Here is a 21,395-nt window from a genome sequence, read left to right on the forward strand (position 1 = left end):
ACGGAGCCGCCTTCCCCTGGCAACTAGGCTGGGACGGCGATAGCCGGACGCCCGCCCCGCTACCGGGGCGGGGCCGGGGGCGGGGCGAGCAGCAGGCAGCCGGGCACCCTGCACCTGTTACATAAGAGGGGCGGGCGGCTGCCGCTCCTCCCGACCCCGCCGACCCTCGCCGCTGCGGCCCGGCCCGGCTTCCCAGGCCGGGGATGAGGCCGCCGGCCGGGAGGGAGGGCGGCCGGCGGCGGCGGTGGGTCACGGGGACCATGGCGGAGAGCAACGCGGACTGGATGGGCTCGCTGCCGGCGGCGCTGCGCTCCTACCCGCTCTCCCATCTAGCCATCCCGGGTAGGGCGGCAGGGAGGGGAGTCGGGGTGCCGGAGCCGCCGGGGCTTGTCTCTGTGGGAAGGCCCTGCGCCCGCCGCGGCGGCCCCTAGGGTGGCGGGGAGGGGAATCGCCTCAGCAAAACGGTTACGGGCGCTTGTGGCGGGTCCTGTCGTGCCCTGTGCCGCCGCCGCGGGCTTGGCTGGGGGGTGGTTTCCCGTGCTCGGGGGCCGGAGGTTGGGCGGAGGAGCCCCGGCACCTGCGTGGGAGGCGTCTGCGGGCGTTGGAGCCTGCCTGGGTCCCAGCGCCCGTTTGCTGACAGCCGTCCCCTGCGCCGCACGGGAGGAAGGGGGGATTCGCCTCTGTACCTGCGGCTCTGCGCCCAACCCGCTCATCTGCTGGTTTTCCTTAGCTTTAAAGAATCGGTAGCTGTGATCTCTGGAGGCCCTCGTTTAAGTTGGATTGGTCGTTCGTTCCCCCCCCCCCGGTTGTTTAAGCAAGGCGGAAAGCAGGTCGGGGGAAAGGCTTGTGGGCGCTGAATTTAACAGCTGGAGGTACATCAGGTGGAAATGTCTTAAAGCAGAACCTGCGTGTGGCTTGTTGGGGAGGGAGGGAAGGAGTACAGCGCTATTAGGAGCTATCCCAGTGTGTGGTGTTACACTGGAGGCGCTGACATGCTGTAAATGCTTCCAAAATGTTCTCCTTTTCCAGCAGAACTTAAAAATAACTAACCAGTAGCTCCTGTACGGTTTCTAGGTTAAGAAACTGGTAGGGGTAAGTATCATCACTTGTAGTGTACAGATGGATAATCTGACAGATGGAGAAGACAGCAGATGACCCTGAAGTTACTTAGATACAAGCTGTCTTTTCCATCTGTAAATGACAAAAAATAATCTAATATTGCTTGTAGTGTCACTAGAGAGGATCTAAGGGATGACTGCAGTAGTGTTTTTTCTGATGCTGAATGTTAGACTGGTCATTAGCAGTACAGGCTTGGTTTTCATGGAAGTGCCTTAGCTTGTCAAAACCTTTCGGGTACGTGTTGTCCAGAGGACGTGTGGAGATGCGCCCCTAGAAATGGAGCAACTTCCTTTGTGCCAGCAGAGATAACCAAATGGCATTTGAAGCATGTAGAGAAGGTGCTACCCGCCTCCTGTCAGCTACCACAGCACTTACTCACTGCTGGGTTTCCTGAATTAGAATAGTTGAAATGCATTGTTTTAATCAAAAGTAGTATGTCCCTGTCCTCTGCCCTCCTCCTTGATAGTAGCAAGATCATGTTGTGAAACTGCTCATTTGAACAAGGAGGGGGGACAGAAAAGAAATTCAGTGTTAATATGAAATTCAAGCAGCTGAAGACTGAAATTTCATTCTCTGTTTATTGAAAAGTAACAAATCAGCTTTTTTGTTTCTGTAGCACTTTAAAGGGGTGGAAAACTTTATTAGCAGAAGGTTATAGTGTGGATTTGTGTGGTTATTGCTATCCATACTGGTTGTGTGTTGCTTGTAGAAAGCAGTGAAGATAACGCGGAATTTTTTCAGTAGTATTACTCTGCTTTTAACGTGAGTGGTGTTTGTTGTGTTGTGGGGTTTTGCGGGGGTTTTGTTCATTTTTTTTTAAAAGCCAGCAGTGTATGTTTGTAGTCAGTGTTGCTGTAGCTCCCCAGCCATTTCCTGCATGTGCCTCATGTAACCTGTGTGTTGGCAAAAGACATTTTTGATATGTGCTTGGAGATACGGGATTTTTTTTACCTTATCAGTCCAGGGATTCTTTTGCTGAAGCGGATATTTGTGGGCCTTTTACGGGGCCAAGTTGATGCTACTAGCAGTGTGCAAGGAAAGGGTTGTATGAAGCAGGTTGCAGTTGAGACATCTCGTTGCAGATGCTTAAGAGCAATGAAGGCCAATGCTACCTTCAAAAGAGATGAAAGGTAGGCTTCAGGTAAAATGAGAAATGTTTAGTGCTTTGTCCATGTGTGTGCGTAGGTAGGACAAGTGTGGCCTGCTCTTGTCCATGTCCAGATGCATTTGTTTTCATTGATGGACTCTACTTTTTTTGGTTGTTTTGTTTGTGGTTTTCTGTTTTGTTTTCCCTTCCCTCCTTCCAAATGCTTTTTGTGCATAGGAGCAGAGAAGGGTGCAGTTGAAACCTTGAAACTTGTTGTCACTTTAAAACTAAGTTAGCACTCAACACTTGGAACCTGTTGTTTGGGTTTGATTTTTTACCTTGTTGCACTTAGCAAGATGCAGCATCTGAAAGTTAGGTGATTCTTTTTTTTTTTTTTTCAAAGGGGCAAAATGTTGGCATGATGTGGCTATTAACATAGAAAGAATTAATAATATGTGCAGGCAATAAACTGTGCAGGTTTAATTAATTGTATGGTGTTGATGGGAGGCTCTTAGTAACCCTCTTCTATGAAGCTAAGGATGGTCTGTGTAGAGTTCTACTGCTTTATCTGTTGCAGACAGTTTTGCTTTTAGGGCTTTCACTGGCTTTAAATAAAGTAGCTGTGATCTCTGAGTTTTTCTAATGTACTCTTCTGTGATTCCCTGAGCTATCAAGTGTGGTGTGAGATATGCTACCTGAGGATGGAGAAAGTTATTGTTCCCTCAATCTTTAGAACCAGTTGGTAATGTTGAAGATGGGTGCTTCCTGAGGTATAACAGTTTGGCGTTACATGGCAATTTAATTCTGTGTTCAAAAGTGAGGATAAGAGACTTGGAAAAATTCAGGGTCATCCTGCAAGGCTTGGGGTGCAGTCAGTTCCAGAATTCAGGCTTTCCTGCTGGTAAAAACTCTGAGCTAAATTCTAAGCCAGCATAGTTTTGCTGAGCAAAAGAGATGAGGTTTCCTATGTGGTGTGATGAGGAAGAATCTCTTGCAGTGAGGAATTACCAAAAGTCAAGTAACTGAAATGTTATCAACTGACATGCATACAATATAGTCAGCAAATTAACCACCTTCAGCAAGTGGTGACCCTGTGTGGAACTCAGAAGGGGTTTCTCTTAATTATATTCCAGGCTAATCCTCTTTGAATGTGGGTTTAAAAATGAACTCTTAAACATTTTGATTGTGAACGTGACCCCTGTCAGAGTAATGTATTATATAGGGCGTGTTTAGTCTTAAGCTGTTTTACTTAAAACTATTTTATGAAATCATGTACAGTGGTGGTACTTATTGCTTCCTTTGGTTATCTCTTAAGCTGCATCTATTGGCTTCTTTTTTTTTTTTCCCCTTGAGAAATGGAATGTGAAGAAAAGCTGCAGTGCTGTCACCAGTCTGCTTTCCAAGTAAATCAGCTATTTAATGAATTTGCTGGAGAAGTCTAACCTGTTCCCTGTCCTTGCACGCTCATAATTCAGAGCACCGTGGCGTGTCCAATTTGTACTGTTTCATTTTGACTACTTGCCATCCTAAGTAAATTTTTTTCTGTATTACAATTACCGAGGTGCTGGAGTCTGAGATGTCTGCCTGCTTCTGAAGGTACAGCACCACTTCCCTGTTCTGTTGAGCTGTCCCATCAGTACTTGTGTTAGGACAGCCGAAACAATTCTCTGTCTCAGGATCTGCTTCCTGAGATCATAAGCTTGTGTGTGTCTTCTTGAGGCAGCAAAGCAGTGGAGCAGATGTTAGCTGCCAGCTATCAGCATTTGCTTATCGGGTGTTTTCTTAGTCCAGCCTCCAACATGCTACTTGGATGAATGTGATGAACAGAAGAGTAGGCAGATCTGTTTTCCTTTGGGTCTTGGTAATAACACATTTCCTTAATCCTGTCTGGGTTATTCCATCTCTGAATAATTAAGAGCCATGTCATAACAGGAAGGAATACTTGTGATTTCTGATCAAGCTGCATGCCTGGATTGGTTGCTGATTTCAGTCAGGATAATTAGCTGTGAGTTGTTCATCAGTGCTCGTTTTCTTTCCTTATCTTCTAGAGGAAACTTATACTTAGGTAAGGATTCACCAGTATATGGGAGGGTAAGCAAGCTCCTTCCTCCAGGAGTGCCCAGAATAGTTATGGGTGCCATTTCATAAGAGTGAGATAGTCAAATGCTGCTTCTGTCCCCTGCCTTCCCTCCTCCATCCCTTCCATCACCAAAAAAAAAAAAAAAAAAAAAAGGATGACTAGGATTCCTTTTTCCCTCCACTGGTCCTTGTTTGGTGCTACAAGCATAACCAATTGCATTTGGCAAGTTAACCCGATGGAAGGCTTTTCCATGTTGATGATAATGGTTTGAGGGGCTTTTCTTGGAGAAGTTCCCAAAGCAACTGTTCATGTGCTTGGACAAACCCCAGGATGGGTGCTGAAGCCAGCAGCTGTCCTGAGGGAGCATGAAAGTTAATCTTGTGTTTTGCAGTGCTGCAGATGTAGGCAGGAAAAAAGAGGAGGTAGGATGGCTCTATTTAGGAAAAAAAAGGGGGGGGGGGTATATTTTATTTCATATAGCTTTAGTGAACCTGCTGTTGAGGAAAGAATTAATCTTATCTGGGAACCAATTAATTTGTATCTGAACTAAGCTCAATTTGAATTAAGTCTCTAGAGAAGAGAGCTGAGCTAGAAAATTTGGAAAAGTGAAATGTTGTAGTTCAGCAGTTTGAAATGTGATATTGAAAAGTCATGTCCTAGAACTGTAAGGGTTTTAATGTTGAAATGTAAATGTTACTGTAGTGTAGGTCAACTGTTGTACACTTGAGTCTGATTTGAAACAATGAAGAAGTTTTTGCCACTGAAAGTTACTTTTTCAGGTGCTGGTATGACCGGAGCTCTATGTAATGCTTGGCAGGGTGTCTGGCTGGCGTGGAGCGTGCAGGCAGGGCAGCCTGTGCCTCTGGGGAGAGGTAGGGCAGCAGTACCCTCATGGCTTCTGATGGTGCACAGAGCCTCTTCTGTCACAGTCTGGTGTGTTAGCTCACCTGCTGAAGGTGTGTGGGAGGTGGCCGGGGTCTGGTTCCTAAGCCCTGCAGAGCAGTTGCGACATGGTGCCGCTCCCACCTGCATCAGGCTGGGCAAAAGGTGGAGTTGCCTGTGGGGTCTGGGTTTGTAGGTGGCTAAAGCTTCTGGAATAACAGTTCTGCAGGTCCAGAAGCACTTGTTCTAACAGGAAAATAATCTTGGGTCACATGGCTAAAATACGACTGTATTGGAAAGTTGAAATACTCTTTTCTGGTGCCACAACATGCTGCTGTTTCCACTGTTCACCAAGATCACACCAAAAGCCTGAGGTAAAAACCCAGTGGGTTTGATCTAAATGATCGGCCCTGGCAAACAGAGCTTTGCAAAGAGGGCTAGCAGGCAGCCTTCATGAGGAGCAGCCCTACCAGCCCAGCCTGCAGCTAAGCCTGAAGAGGGGCTGCAGAGAGCAGAGGGGTGTGTTTCCTGTGATGACAAGCTGCTGTGTGTGACTGTGGTGCCATTGTGTGACTGCTGGATGCTCGTGCTAATTGTGCGTTAGGCACATGGGGGATGCCTGGAGCTGGTGGGACCCTGGGCATCTCCTGTGCAACTTCCCACCCACAGGCTCCAGGCAGTTCTGCTGTCCTGACAGTGTGGCTCTTCACCACAAGCCTTATGGGCTGCTTGACATTTATTTTGCCATGCAGAACTGAAATGATCCTTAAAAGAAGCAGCAGCCCTGTCCAATTAAGGATCTTACTAGAATCTTGCTAGATTTGAGGGGGTTTTGTGTCTTTTTTTTCTTTTTGCCAGCATGACCCTGAGGTGAGCTGCTGAACTTGCTAATGCTGTGGTTTTCTTGTTTCTTTGTCCGTGGGCTGGTGTGCTTCCTGAGAGGAGTAGCAATGGTGAGCTTGAGACTGTATCCTCTTTCTAAATAGTACACCTTTGGACTCCTAATTAAAAGGATCATTGCATCGGCTGAATTGCCCATCTGTTGTGTTAGAGCTCAAAGGGAGGAAATAGATAAGGTTAATGTTCTGATTTACCAAGCTTTATTTTCCTTCAATTTAATCGTTACCTACCAATCCATGAGGTAGTAACCATTACAAGAAAACATGTGCATAAGTATGATGATGTTGGATACAATGGTAAATGCAGGATTTTCATGGTAACATTTCCTGAAACGACAAATTATTACCTTGGTAGTTGACTTCATTGTAGCAGCAAATCTCAAATCTTGCTAGAGACAGACAGTTGAGCTATCTGGACCACTACACTGATGAGAATTTCTACTGGAAGTTGTTCTGCTATTCCTAAGTAACAAAGTAGTCAACTTGTATGGCAGATACTGGCTCTGTACAGAAGTGGCACTTGAAAGCCAGCCTCAGATCTTGGGGCTTCTCTTCTTAAAGCACCACTGCCATCTGTTTAGCTAAGCCAAAATTCTTCTCAAATGCCACAAAATTTTCTTCAGACAATATATGAAGATCTTGGTTATTTTTTTTCTAATGGGTGGGGGGAGATGGGAATGGATAGGGAGAAGGGAAGTCTGCCCTCTGTGCCCTAGAGAGTGACTTAACTACTGGTAAATGAGTGCAGAATGTACTAAAGTTTTACCTCAAAAACAGGAAAACCAGTCATAATGTAGGTATGTTGTCATAATAGTTGTTGCTTTGCTTCCATGTTGAGTTGAAGTTCCCCTTTGCTTGCACTTCCAGAATAGGTGTAAAAAGAAGGAAAAGTACTGTTACAGTAAAAGGAAAAAAAAATCCTTAGAACGTTTCTGAGTGGTCATAAAAGAGGAATATAGGACTCTAAACTGAAGGATTTTTCTTTTCAGAGCAGGTGGATTCACTCAGGCTTTGAAATGGTAAAGAAGTATGTCCACTTTCTGCTTTCCCGGTGCAGGCAACTGAGGTGGTTGATAAATGGGAGTTTGTTGCTAAATAACACACAGAGAAAAAGCAGCAAGTCCAACCAGTGCCAAACTAATGTTTCTTAGCTGGAAGGAAAATCAAATTCCTGTGTGATGTTGTGCCTGAGACTGTCCCTTTCTCCCTTTGTACCCCTCTTACTTCCCCCTATTTCACCTCCCACTGTGAAAGGGGCAGTGGGAGAAGTCAGGGTAATTCTCTGATAGAGAGAGGAAGTTTTCCTAAGAGGATTCTGTCAGTACTAGACTTTGTCCTCCCCAATAAGACTGTGTTAAGAATGCCTGAAGGATTCTATTAAAATATACAAACTCATCTCAGTAGTTTTAGGCAATTATCAATAGGATATTTATTATTACTGCCTCTCCTCCTTTTGCTGAGCAAGTTAATACAAAGTATTCAATTTGCTTTTCATTAGTGAAGAGCTTTTAAGATGTTAATCTTTTGATTAGAAAATCTGGATTGTTAATGACCTGAATCCTGAGGACTTCAGGGCTTTGAAAGGCATTTTTTGTTTATCCCTTCATTCTCTGGGTTCTGGCACACACAGGACATCTGGTTCAGGAGAACGCTTGTGGGACAGCCTTAACTTACTAGTGCTTCCATCCTGTGTTTTTGGAATTTGATTATGGTGCTTCTGGATGTCTTAGCATAGCAAGCATGACATAGCTATGTCATGTGTGGTCATTTGTAATGTACAGGGAATGTACTTTGTCTGGTGAGCAAAGCTTGCTTTAAGATGCTTGGCTAGGGTGATTCTTTGTCCATAAATGACCCTTTAATGCTTCTGGGGGTTGGTACAGTATGTTGACCTTGCTTCCTGCAAATATTTAACGTTAGACAGGAGGTTTTCTTGTTGTTTTTTTAATGCCGCTAATATGAGGATCAAATCGCATTGTTCTGATGTAGCTGAACTTACTGGCGGTGCACTCTCCTGCCCTTCTGCTTTCACTTACTGTTTCTTGCTTAGCCAGGTTTTTGTAGAAAGCATCTTTAACTGCTGCTTCTTACTAGTCGGTGGCCTTGCAACCTGGGCAGCTACTGATGTGCTAGTAAACATGCTGGTATCAAAAAACCCAAAAAAACAACCCAGGAGTTCTTGTCTTGTTTTAAAGTAATTGGCAGTGTGCAAGTGCATTCTTTGCCAGAAGATCTCTGCTTTTCAGGACATGTAGTTGTATTTTTAACATTCCTTGAAGGTAAATATTTACAAGCTTGCAAGAAGATGCTGGGTTCTGTGAGGTGATGCTCGTTCTTATCCCTGCGTTGCAACTGCATATGCAAAAAGTACTGAAGTGGAAACAACGGATAATATGAAGTGATATAGCTAGTAATTGTTGAAATTCAAGGCTTAATAACATTCTGTTGATGAGTGTCATTTGTTTGAGCTACATTATGGGTTAATTTGACTATCTGTGTCTAAGTAGCATAACAAATAGACACACTGGAAAGTTAGACTTTGCTGCAGATGTGATGATAAAAGGTTGCCTTCTCACAATTAGCACAAAGGCTTGAATAAAATAGTCATCCTGAACAGTGAAGTACAATCTATTTAACATACAAATTGAATTGAGAAGTGATCTGTTTAACATACAATTAACTTGAGGAATTAGTGTAAGGAGAATAAAAAGAGGTTTAAAGATACGAATAAAAATTAATCTATGGTTGCACTTAGTTGGATAAAATTAAGAGGACTATCCATCATTTTAACAATCAGGTGTCTGGAAGATACCTCTTTAATGCTGTCCTAACCATATCCTAGCCTTTGATATCTGGACATTTGATGGGATGTGACTGCTTTACTTTGAAGCTTTCAGTCTTTGTCAGATGAAAGAAATGAAAACAAAATAGAGCAGCCATTGCCTCATACCCTGGAAGAGCTGCCACCTGATTAGCTGGCCCCTAATTATTTTTCTTTAAATGTGCAGGCTTTCATGCTTGAATATAATGCTTACTGCTATGCTATATAATGCTATGTATTTTCAATTGGCTAATCATCATTGTTTTGTTTTATTTCCTGTGCCTCACTTGGTTTCAGGAGGGGCTGAGCACCAGACTGATGCTGTGGCACTGGGGCAGCTCAGTGAGGTTTGCAATCTGAACACATGTGCTGGAACATGCTCTTGAGGCCATTGATACTTGGGCTCTGCCCTCTGTTCACCTAAAGGGCCCCGGAGAGAGTTTCTTTTCTGTGCATTTTGATTTCTCTGAAGGTTATAAATACCTACGTTCATTTGTTTCTTTGCTCACAGTCAACATGTTTAAGGAATGGATTTATTCAGTTGATACAGGATGTTATTTATATTTGAGATGTCAGTTGTTATCTGAAATGCATTGCTGACAAGACTTAAAATCACAGAATTTTGGAGGTTGGAAAGACTTTTTGAGGTGGTTTTTGTTTCTTCAGAAGTGGTCAGTATAATTTTGGAAGATGCACACCACTTAGGTGATGGGGAACACAGACTTCCAAACACGGAAAAGGCTTTTTTGTGCATGTTGCTGTGAGTTTTGTGATGCTTACTCTGTTCAGGAGGTGCCAGCCCCATTGCTGTTCCTGGGCAGTGTTGCAGCACCTGAGTATCTCTGCACATCCTTCTGTTGGACGTGAATTGAGAACGTTATTAGCAGCTCGAACAGTGAGCTGACACAATGGGACTGTTCCATGCTTCTGCTGTGGGCTCTGGCCTTTGCTTTCTAAATTGTATGAAGTTGGGTAGGTTTAGGTTGTGTTTTTCCAGAAAGAAATTATGGTATATCACCAACCAGCTTGGCTCCTGCCATTGCTAGTGAACAGCTAGGTCTTTCACTGAGCTTAGGGGCAGAGTAAAGGAGAGCAGAGATTACTTTGACATCATGATGGAATCAGCTTAGCGTGTAGCTTAACATCACAGCTAAGCTATATGAAAAGCCAGGGGCTGAGCTGGTAACCTAACACGGTAATCTTAAATTAAAGAAGGGCCTGGTGTGGATGACGTGGATCCTCACCTAACTCTTACCTCTGAGCCCAACAAGTACCCAGTGCTGTTGCTTCAGGTTTTCAATTTGTGGTTCTTTGCTCTTATCAGAGTAAAAATGTTCTGGGTCCAGGTTTGAGCTAGATAATTCTCACAGTTGAAGGCTGGCCTTCTGTAAATGACCACTGAGAAACCTAATTCAACTCCAGCTCCGTCTTTGCAGCCTCAGTATTGACAGTGCTCCCCTGTCCTTAGGATGGGTTTTCTAACAACCATGAAAAGGGGAGCATCTAACAAACAGGCTCTAGTTTGTGTTCTACATGGCTCTATCTAGGTACACATATTGACTTCATTGTAACAGAGAAGTTCAATTTCCCAGGCTTTTAAACAGAGCCACAGGGCAGGAGTTCTAAGGATCTTCTCCAACTATAGAAGCGTGTCACACAGTTCAGATTCTCAGATAGCAGCTGCCCTCTGAAGGAGAGCAGTTTACTTACAGTATGTGTTGAAAAAGTTGCGGTGTGCTTGTGGCTTGTTTTATTTCTTGTTTTCTAGAACTATAAAAAGAATTTTGTTTGTGATAGTGCAAGGAGAAATTTGTTCTTTGTATCCTGAAATGTGCCTTGTACGTGGCAGCCTGCAAAGGAAAAGCTTTTGTTGCTTAGTGATCAGCTCTGTGCTCTGTGATCAGACTTAAGAAAACAAGCTGTTTCTTGGTTCATATTTTCTTAGACACATCAGAGGCTGACAATATATTTGATGCCAGGTAAAACTGTTGTTCCTCCATAAGTCAGATTTCAGTGACACTGTCTGAAGGAGCACAGTGGTGAGTGACTTCTGTAGACAGCTTTCTAGAGGTTGCTGCACTTTATTTTCATTGTAACTAAAATTGTGCTTCTGATGGCCCCCTTCTAGCATATTAAATAACTTTCTATAGTGACCTGAAGAGAAAAAGAAGTTAAAAATGAATAGAATTGATAACTGAAAAAAACAATCCGAACAAACACCCCCACAAAGACAAACAAACCCCCCATCACTACTTCCTGGGAAGTGACTCATTCTGATGCAGAAGATGAGCCCCTTGCAACTGAATTCTACTTTCCAAATACTGTAGAAGCTTGGAAGGCTCATTCTGCTGTTTGGGGAGGTACATGAAACTTAGATGTCTGAGTTGCAGCTTGGCAGTATGAGTTGAGCCTTATAGTCTCTGAAATGTCTTCTCTAGATGTTTGATCCTGTATTTTATTTGGGGCTACACATTGGGGGGTAGGGTTTGTGGAAAATCTAGGGTGTCACTCCACAACTGCTTTTTGAGGTAGCTTACTGTGGGATGCACTAAAGCTTCTTAGGCTGGGTTTTAAAAACCTCTTTTTTGTGTCTTGTCACTTGTTTCTAGAAGACTGAACGGAAAGCCACTTAAGAGGCACACTCTTACAAAGACACTGAATTCCAAAGGGTTGATGAGAATTCATTTTACTATTTACTTGTAAAGCCTGAAAGCTAACCTTTTTGGTACTTCTGAACTAGTTGAAATTCACAGTGTAAGAGTGCATTTAAGGGGGTTGTGAACTGGTGTTTGGTTTGTGCACAGTCTGTTCTTTCTTCTGGATTAAAAAATCCTGACAAGATAATCCAATTGAGATCATAATCTTGTTTATAGCTCTGACCTTGCATCACAGGAAATGCATCAGTCTTCAAGTGAACACTGGTACGCAAATAAAAGGCTTGGGTAGAGGAGGCTGTGGGAACCTCACATTTTGTCTTAAAATTGGAAATTGCAAATTAGTTTTTTTTAATGGAATTGCAGACTGATGTAGAGGGGTGAATTTTCTAGAAAACTAGTCTCACAGGCAGGGATGAGAACCCTGGGCATGTAGGAAAGGAGGGGCAGATGCTGGCAGCATGTCGCAAGGTTCTTGTACTCCCAGGGAAGCTGGAAAAGGAGCTGTTTGTGGTGGTGACACAAAGTTTTACTTCATCTGCTCCCTGCACACCCCCTTTGCTGGGGTTTGACTCAGTGGGACAAGTCTCACCTGTTGTCTTGAGGTAAAAAGGGGTGTTAGAGCTCCTGTGGTCTTTCTGGCCGGGGCTTCATGGGGAAGTCATGCCTGGAGTCACTGCAGGTTCTCAGCCAGAATGCTGGTGCCTGGTGTAAGTGGTTAGAAGTGCCTGGTAAACCTCAGTCTGTGGTAGATCAGCTTCTTCCCTTCTCCACTCTGTGCTGCTGGGGTACAGTGTGAACTGAGGTATGCTGCCCTGTTACTTTCTGTTCTGCTATTGACTTGGCTAAACTAGGGATGTGTCACGAAGTCTGAAGATGTTAATGTGGGAGTTTTGTTATTTTTTTGATTTCATTTGCATTTATTACTGAATTTTCAGTTGAAAGACTCTTTAGTTAAACACAAATTTTATACTGGAGGTGCGGTTTCTCTGCCAAGGCACAGCAGCTTTGTCAGATGTGCTACTTTGGCAGGGAGTGATGATTTTGATTGTTGGTCATCTTTTTTGGCAAATTCTATATTCGCCGTATCTTTGAGGTGTGGTGAATATTATAAAGACATGTAAAAGACATGTTCATGAACTTGTGAGCTTGGTAACTAACCACACAGGAACTGCTGGTGTACTCAATTGTTACACATCAAAGTTCAGCCAGTCATTACCCACCATTCAAACTACTGATTATTTATTTACCATCTTGGAACTAAAGGGAGATGTACTGGTAAGGCATATGCATGCACCGTCCTTCTGTCCATCACATAAAGATATCTATTACCAAAACTTTGGTGTATTAGGTCATGATTGCGTTTACCAGGTAGAATGAAAATAAAGCCTCAGCTTCTTTCAATGAAGCTGGAGTCTCACCTCAAATCGGTGATGTACCAGGCTCTGGTAATGTTTTAGGGTAGACTGATAGTTTGTCAATGAAGGAAAGTTGGAGGTAAGTTTCTCTTTACCATTGATTTTCATCTTACAATCATAATTTTCAGGGTCAGTTGAAATGTGAAGCTTGTACAAGAAAGCAATTCAAGCCAAGAACCTTAAGCATAGCTGCTCTTGTAATTAGAGGAAAATTAAGGTGTGAAGGATAGTTTGAAAGACTCGGTTGCACTCATCTGCAACCCTTCTCCAACCCTGCCATGCATGTTGGACTTGTCTTAGCTTGCAAGATGTGGGTATATGTGTTTTGGGGTAGTCAGTTTTCTAAGATTAAATATTTTTTGTTCTTGTTTCTAGGGTCACATGATTCTTTCAGCTACTGGGTTGATGAGAAATCTCCTGTGGGACCAGACCAAGCCACAGCCATCAAACGTTTGGCCAGAATTTCTTTAGTTAAAAAGATCATGAAGAAATGGTCAGTGACTCAAAATCTGACTTTCAAAGAGCAGTTGGAAGGTGGGATCCGCTACTTTGATCTCCGTGTGTCTTCCAAACCTGGGCAAATGGGACAAGAGATTTACTTCATACATGGCTTGTTTGGTATCAAAGTATGGGATGGGCTGAAGGAGATTAACACCTTTCTTGAGCAGCACCCCAAGGAAGTAATCTTCTTGGATTTCAATCACTTCTACGCCATGGACGACAACCATCACTTCTACTTGATCAACAAAATCCGCTCAGCATTTGGATCCAAGCTTTGCTCTGTTGAGTGTGTAGAATATGTGACGTTACAGTACATGTGGGAGAAGAAGCACCAGGTAGGGGAAGGATGTGTAATGTTTTTCAAACCCAATAAAGTAAAATTCAGGGAAACTGGGTGTGGTTCCCACTCAGAAGGGACCACAGGTCCAAGGACCCTGCTGACAGTCAATGAAAAGCTGCTGGGGCCTTCTTGATGTTGGGTGTACATTTCCCTCCACTGCAGCTGTGTAGCCCCTCAGTCTGTGCTGTGGCCAGGCTGCATCCTGCTCCCAAGTATGTTTGTTAAATACTTCAGAGATAGCATCCCTGGGGCCTTGTGCTCCTTACATACAGCTTTCTCTTCTGGAAGAGCATGTTGTGCTGGCTTGTGTTGGTGAGGATTTGATAAACTGTTAGGGTTTTTGGCTGGTGTGAAAATTATGAGCTTTAATGTGACTGTGGTATGGAATTTCTCAGTGCCTTTGCACCTATCTATATAGCGGTGGGATTAAATGCCTCTTCTTTGTGGTAACTGCTTCTGTGCATGCACAAACTGAGAAGAGGGTTTCAGCAACAGCATGTAATTCTTAAGCTGTAAGATACATGAGGCTTTGAGGGATTCCTCTGAACTGATGCTGTCACTACTAGGGTCCAGAATGAGCATAAGTTTGGGTGTTAATGAAAAGCATTGCATCTTTGTGCTATCCTCTTCTAGAGAACCATCTTACAAGGCATAAAATACTGACTTTTGATTTAGAGAAGATTTTGCTGACAGCAAGGCTTGTTTCTGGCATCTGATGCAGTAAGTGTACGTGGAACACTGTTATGCCAGTCAGCTGGTATGCTTTAACCACTCTGAGTTATGCAGAAGATTGGGAGACTGTGAAAATCCTTGAAGTACAGATGTAATAGTCTCTGACAGGGCTCTGAAATGCCTTTAAGCTGAAGTCTTTGAATGACGTTTCAGTATACCTCTGGCAACTTTTTCATTTTAAACCGCTGACCTTTACAACCTGAAGCAACCCTGTCCTCACAGCTAACCAAAATGATCTCAAGTCTCCTTTGGCAGTAGCGCAACAAAGTCACTGACACTCTTGACCCTGTAGCAGCTGTTGTTGCTCAGTCCTCTTTTCACTGCTGTGTTGTCTGTAGCAGTAAACCAACATCCTGTTTAAGTAACAGTTGTGAGGGTTGGTTTTTTTTTTCTCTCTCTCTTTGTTAGGTTCTCATATTCTACCACTACCCTTTGTGTCAGGAATACCCCTTCCTATGGCCAGGGAATAAAATGCCAGCACCGTGGGCCAATACAACCAATGTCCACAAACTGTTACAGTTCCTGGAGACCACCCTCGAGGAACGGAGTCGTTATGGGACTTTCCATGTTTCTCAAGCGATTCTCACACCTCGAGTGAAAACTATCGCACGGCATCTGATTCGTGGTCTGAAGAACACACTTGTACATAGGTAAGGACGTGTCTCGATTTCTCAGTTTTTACTAACAACATTTCTTGTTGAAAGAGACATTGAGTAAGCAAGAAACTACAAAATATTTGCTTAGGGGTAAAACTTGATGAAAGCAGGCAGTTTTGCTTCATTGCGATGGCTTGAGGTAATTCCAGTCATTAAAAATAAAAAAATGTTGAAAATAATTAACAGGGTATATGTGTAACTGTAAGCATGTTTCTTGGCAGTTGGGGCTCTTTCTGAATGTGATGTGATTTCATAAAATGTGAGCTGGACCTGTTGCTTCATTATTCCCTTGAATTCCAAATTGGCTGAACTCAAATTCAGGGAGGAAAACGTTTGTGACACAAAGGAAAACTTCCTATTTGTGGGCTTAGTTTTGCATTTGTACAAATCTGGCTTAGTAATTTCAGTAAATTAAATGCTACTAATTTAAATACTTATGTCAAAAGTCATGTATGACCTGATGCAGTATTTTATCTTGTTTTTTTTACCAAAAATTAGAATAAGAATTTGTTATATAATGATTTTGTCTGAGTAAGACTGTTGGAAGAGGGTTTTTCTTTGAGTAGTGCAGTGTGCCAGTCATTTTTTCTTTAATAGTGTGAACAGCCTGAACAGGAGAGGTTCCATGTGACTTTTTGTGGCATTACCCCCTTGTAGCCTGTCTGCAAAGATTGCCAGAACGGTCCTGGTGGGGCCTGGTTTCCTAGCTCACCATTTACTACTGCCTGTCCTGGTCACACTAATGGTTTATGTTGTCATAATGATCTTGAATTCTAAATTACACTCGTATAGGTGGTCACAACTGGTCGGACTTAATCAGCCCCTGAGTTTAATATTAAGCAGGGAGATGAACTGTCTAATTGAAGATACGTGTTAATGTTCCCTTTGGGAGAATGGTGGCACTTCAGAAGTAATTACAGTATTTTTATTTTGAAGCCAAAATCAATATAACTTATTTTTCTTTAAAATCCTTTCTAAAGATAGCAAGTGTTGGGCTTTTGCAGTCGTGAAAGTCGACAGAAGTAGGGAAATCCCAGCAAAAGTAAAAATCACGGAGTTTTAGTCTCCTCCCTGATTAGACATTAATCTAGCAAGAGGTAATGAAACCCAAATTGCGTTTGCCACGGTACGTACACGCAGGTCTCGGGTCTGGCTTGGGCTTTGACTGACGGCACAGCGGCGGGCAGCATCAGGCACTAGATGGTGCTCGAGCGCTTTAAAACTGGCGTTGGCCGTCCCCTGTCACGCAAGTGTAGATGCGGCTGCGCTTGATGGGGGGATGCTCAGCGGAAAGCTGAGTGTTTAAATGTGCTGTTGCCTCGTGATTAAAAGAAAGGCTGTACAGAATTTCTGGGTGGTTTGTTTTTTAAAACTAATAAAGGATCGTCTAATTTGGCAGAGTGGGCAAGCAGGTTTGTTTCAAGGGGCTCCTGGTACGGGGTCTGAGCCGTCAGCTGCCGGAAGGCTGCCTCTGCCCCATTCCATCCCTTTCAGCCCCGTCGCTGCCACTTGTTTGGAAGTAAACTGTGACAATTTAAAATAGAAGGTGCTGTTTGCTAAAGCATGATTGCTCGTATACTTGTAGACGTGCTAGCTGCTTTGTATGTGTAAAACTGTCTTTGCAGTTCTGTGTGGATGTCTGCCTTCTCGTATGGAAATTTCACCCTGAATAGGAATGTTTAAGTGTTCTTGAGGCTTTGCTAAAAGAAATGTGCAACATTCACACGTAGCTGGCTAAAGCACGGTGTGTCCCTTGACAGGGACAGCAATTATGCCTTCACTAAAGTTCTCAAAGTTCCTGACAAGATGGTTTGGGTTTTTTTCTGGAAAAAGAGCTGTGGGGTGGTTTTAGGGGTATTTTTGCCCCTCTCTGCTCTGCTAGCTGATTTGCTTGTTTACCATCTTCACGTAAAATTTTGTATGCATACTATGGGATTAATTTAAATACTTTTAATATGTCAAAAGTAATTTATCCCTAACTGCTGAAAGCCCTGGTGTTTGCATGTTAGTGTGCAAAAACCTCATGCAGCCTCCTAATCTGCACCCTGTTCAAGAAATGTCTTGAAATTTCTTCCCACGGTAGAATTTCTAACTGCATTTAACTCCATTCCTGAGCCACCTCACCTTTCTCTGGTTACAGTGAGATATAGTGGGATGTTCAACCCCTGTAGAACTTAGGGCTCAATTCTGGATTTGGTTTCCCTGATGCTGCTGCTCTAGTTGGGTCTGGAGGGTGAAAGGAGCTGTTAGAAATGCAGTGTGCTGCTCCCAACAACTTCTTTCCCACCCCCCCTAAGACAGAGGTGAGCAGGGAAACTTCTTGTGCCAAATTCAGCCTTGCTTTGTGCTTCACTGAAGTCTGCTGTGACATTAAGCTCTTGGTTCCACAGGCACTTGGGTAAAAACAAACCAGAACTGAGAAATCTGTTGTAGTGCGGGATTAAATCCTGAAGCACAGTCTGTGCAGTGAATAGAGAGCTCAAAGATGTACGAGATGTATGTAGTAGTTTTATATTGATGAATATTTATATTTGATAGCTAATGACAGCATGCCATGTTAAGCGTTCTTGTCATCAGCTGGTCCCCTTTCGGTTGGCAGTCAAGACCTGATCCCAAATGTGACATACAAGATGCTGTTTGCAGATTATTTTATTTGAAGTAGAGTGTGTGTATAGAGAAAAGTCTCTTTAAAAATGTTTAACTTCATTCTTTATTTCCATTTCTTTAGGAACCTGCCCATGATACTGAACTGGGTGAAAGCACAGAAGCCAGGTGTTATGGGTGTTAACATAATTACATCAGACTTTGTGGAGCTGGTTGACTTTGCTGCTACAGTTATTGCATTAAACGACCTCCTTTTGGAAGAGGATGAATCTGCAACTAAATCCTGATTGCTGCGTCCTCCTTTTGCTCCATCTTTGAACTGTGTTGAATGTTTCATTTGTTGAAACCTATAGCAATTTCTATTTATTTAGGTTTTCTAGAGGAAACAGGGTTAAACCGCACACACATGGATGTGGAACAGAAAGCACTCTCTGAGTGTTGCTGCGTGGCTGTGGGTGGCTACGCGCTTGACTATGTTACGTGCACATCTGCCTGCCCAGGAGAGGCCGGCCCCCGGAGCAGAGGTACCCAGTTACGGTGCGCATCTCCCTGGTGACTGGCCTCACCGTGCCCCCGCGCGTGCGTCCTGCTCATTTCACAAACCCAGAATGGCTGCTGATCCCTTGGCAGCAGTGGGACCAGGCTGCCCGAGATGGTATTGTTCTTGGGGCCACCTCAGGCGTAGCTGGGCCCAGCTGGAGGCTGCTGCTGTGTTCCTTCCACTGTTGTAGATGCTACCTCTGACTTACTTGAAGAAACAGTGTTGCCGTTGTTTGGGGGAGGCTGTTAAACTGTGGTGAATATCCCAACTGTCTTTTGGGCCTCAGAGACGAAGGTTTGGCACACTCTCCCTCTTTGGTCTCCAAACTCTTCTTCTGGACCTCTTTATTTGACTTTAATTATTTAATACGTTCATTGCAACCATGTTTAAGTGTGTTTCTCTTGGCATTGATTTTGGAGAATATTTCAGTCTTCAAACTATTGAGTATTGTAACTCAAAAGTCTGAATTCCTGTTGAGACATTTGAGAAACCACAGCGCAACCTTTTGCTTGCCAGTCACTTGTTGGTTGTTTTCCATCCATCCGGTTTTCTTCAGGGAAAGTCTGTAACCCAGGCAGCCTTTCTCTGGAAGGGTGTGGGCTTGGTGGGAGTGTACTTGGTAATCAACAGGAACTGTCCAGGACTGCTCAAAACCCAGATATTGAATCTTCAGTTTCCAATAAGATGGTGAAGTCTGAAACTGGACCTAGAAGTTGTGCTTGTAGCCATAGCTGTGGCGCTTCAGGGGAGAAATGTCTCCAGGCTGCACCCATGATAAAGGAAGCAGTTGTCACACAGGCGGGTGTCAGTGCGGCTTCTCTCTGTAGTCATAATCATTTTTATGTTGATTCACAACAAAAGGTGACCATGTGTGCGTGAGCCAACACAGTCACATGTTGGTACTTATCAGCACTTAATTGACTAGCTGATAGCACTCCTACAGTCTGATTTATCTTTGGTTTAAAAAAAAAAAAAAAACACAAAAGTGACTGATTAACAGATACTCCTCTGCTCAATCATCTTCCTAAAGCAACTGTTGGTGCGCTAATTATTCAGTGGTTATGAATTTGTATTAGTCTCTAAGCTTTTTACAATGCAGTGGGTTGTCTGTCTTCAAAAGAAACATGAATTTTCAGATTTAGTACTTAGTTTGTTACTGTGTCCTGTGTCTGCCCGAGTGGTCTGACAACTCAGGAAAATCCCCAACCTCTTTGCTTGCTTGTCACAAACTGAACTCAGGGCAAGTTTATCCAAAGGTTTGCAAGCCTTCCCTGTGAACCTTGGCCGAGTTCTGATCGGACTGTAATCTGATTTATCTGTTTGTGGCATGGTTTTCATTAGTTCCTTGACTTTTTTTAACTGAATCCTTTTTCTAAGACAGTTGAGGGGGAGGAGAGAGGGTGTCTTGAGCTGTTTTCCTCCTTTTCCTGCTGTGTTTCAGCGGGGGGGGGGGGGGGGGGGGGGGGGTGGCAAATCACAAAAAACAATTTTGGGGAACTAAAGCTCATATTTCTAGTTTAAAATTTCCTTTGAAAACCCCAGCAGAAGGCTTTTATTATTTTTGGTGGTTTTTTTCCTTGTTGAGAAAACTGTTGGAACCTGTTTCAAACAATGCTATTTTGTTTGCAAAGTTATTTAAAATACCTGACTCTTTTTTTTCTCTTAGCTGAATCTTGCTTTAGCCTACTCTTCTCATGGCCCCAACCGAGACTCCAGGATAGCATTAAAAGTATGGCCTTGGCTTCAGCACAAATCGTCTTGGAGCTCAGAACTTGGAAAACTTGGTTTGAATGATGATGAGGTACCAATATGTTTGCAAGGTTTCCTGCAGAACTGGAGGATAAGGTGAAGTGAGTGTGGTGTTTGCATTCATCCCGTAATTTATATTTCACTGTATATATCTACCTCAAAAGAGATTTATTGGGTTTATCGAGTATTAATGTTGTGTGTGGTGGCTGTTGTTAGTCCTCCTGATGTATTGATTCTAATAGATGTGATGCTGGTAACTCAGGGCTTTGGTTAGAAAAACTTCTGAGGTTGTACTTGATATCTAACATATTTACTGCTAGCTCTTGTCTCTCGAAATAGGACAAAGGCATGCGAGGTGTTAAGAGTGTTAGCAGAGGGAGAAATGGAAAACAGCTTTAGTGTTAATGATGAAGTGTGTGTCGGGGGGAGTTTGGCCTGTCTGAAGAGACTCATGGGCCACTACAGAGCAGCTCTTGGTGATCTGCCTCTTTGTGAGGAACCTGGTGGTCCCAGTAGCAAACTGGACAGGTGGCAGATATGATTGCCTGTGACAGGGTATCTCCTGTGAACGCTTTGGGCAATGTTAATGCTGATGTTTAGAATTGGTTTTAGGGTAGTCCGAACGCATCCTAAAGCAATGTGAACTGCCTTTCTGCTGTTACATGCTGCAGCCCATAACAAAGCCACCAGTGTAGCAGGCTTATCACTGGCACTTCACCACAGCATACCCAGATTCCCTCGTGCTCTGCAAAAGGGAGCTCACCCAGGCTTTGGACTCTGGGCTGTGAGATCTGTTTTGTGGCTCTATAAAAATGAAACGTTGGCCGGGCAGGAAGGGAGGATCAAGGAAGTAGGGCAGTAGTTTGCATCCTGTGCCCACGTTGAAGGTGTGGCAGTGTTTGGCCAGGTTTCAGGCAGCAGAGCAGAGCAGGTCTGGCAGGTGGCAGTGGCTGCAGCTCAGACTGAGACACTCGACTGAGAGTCTGGCCTCTGAGTGGGCTGTACCTGAGCAGACTGTGGAGCAGCTAACAGCCTGCCAGGTCATGTACAGCTGACCTTGAGGGAGATGAAGATTGGCATGAATACAGGAGAAGGCTGAGGGTTTATTGCTGTGATGGAGACCTGTGACTGAATTCAGTGCTTTACACTCTTGGTTGTATCTTCCTGGAGCAGTGGGGTTCACTCTTAAACACTTTAGGTGGAAAATTCCTCCGTAGAATTGTTCTGAAGACTGCCATTCTGTAGGTGCTGGGAGAAGAAAAACCAGGAAACTAGTAACTGCTTGAGGCAAAGTACTTACTTGAATTGCATA

The 21,395-nt window shown here is 43.7% G+C and overlaps 1 protein-coding gene across 1 annotated transcript; it reads left to right on the plus strand.

Moving 5' to 3' along the window:
• Positions 1-203: 203 nt before the first annotated feature.
• Positions 204-18,080, plus strand: PLCXD2 (phosphatidylinositol specific phospholipase C X domain containing 2; the record flags this gene model as incomplete). The annotated part of the gene is made up of 4 exons (XM_084277722.1): positions 204-342; positions 13,336-13,796; positions 14,942-15,183; positions 17,918-18,080. The coding sequence occupies 4 exons, from the start codon at positions 204-206 to the stop codon at positions 18,078-18,080; spliced, it is 1,005 nt and encodes a 334-aa protein (XP_084133848.1).
• Positions 18,081-21,395: the final 3,315 nt, after the last annotated feature.

Source organism: Gallinula chloropus, assembly GCF_964237585.1.
Source record: "Gallinula chloropus genome assembly, chromosome: 1".
NCBI classification, from domain to species: Eukaryota; Metazoa; Chordata; class Aves; order Gruiformes; family Rallidae; genus Gallinula; species Gallinula chloropus.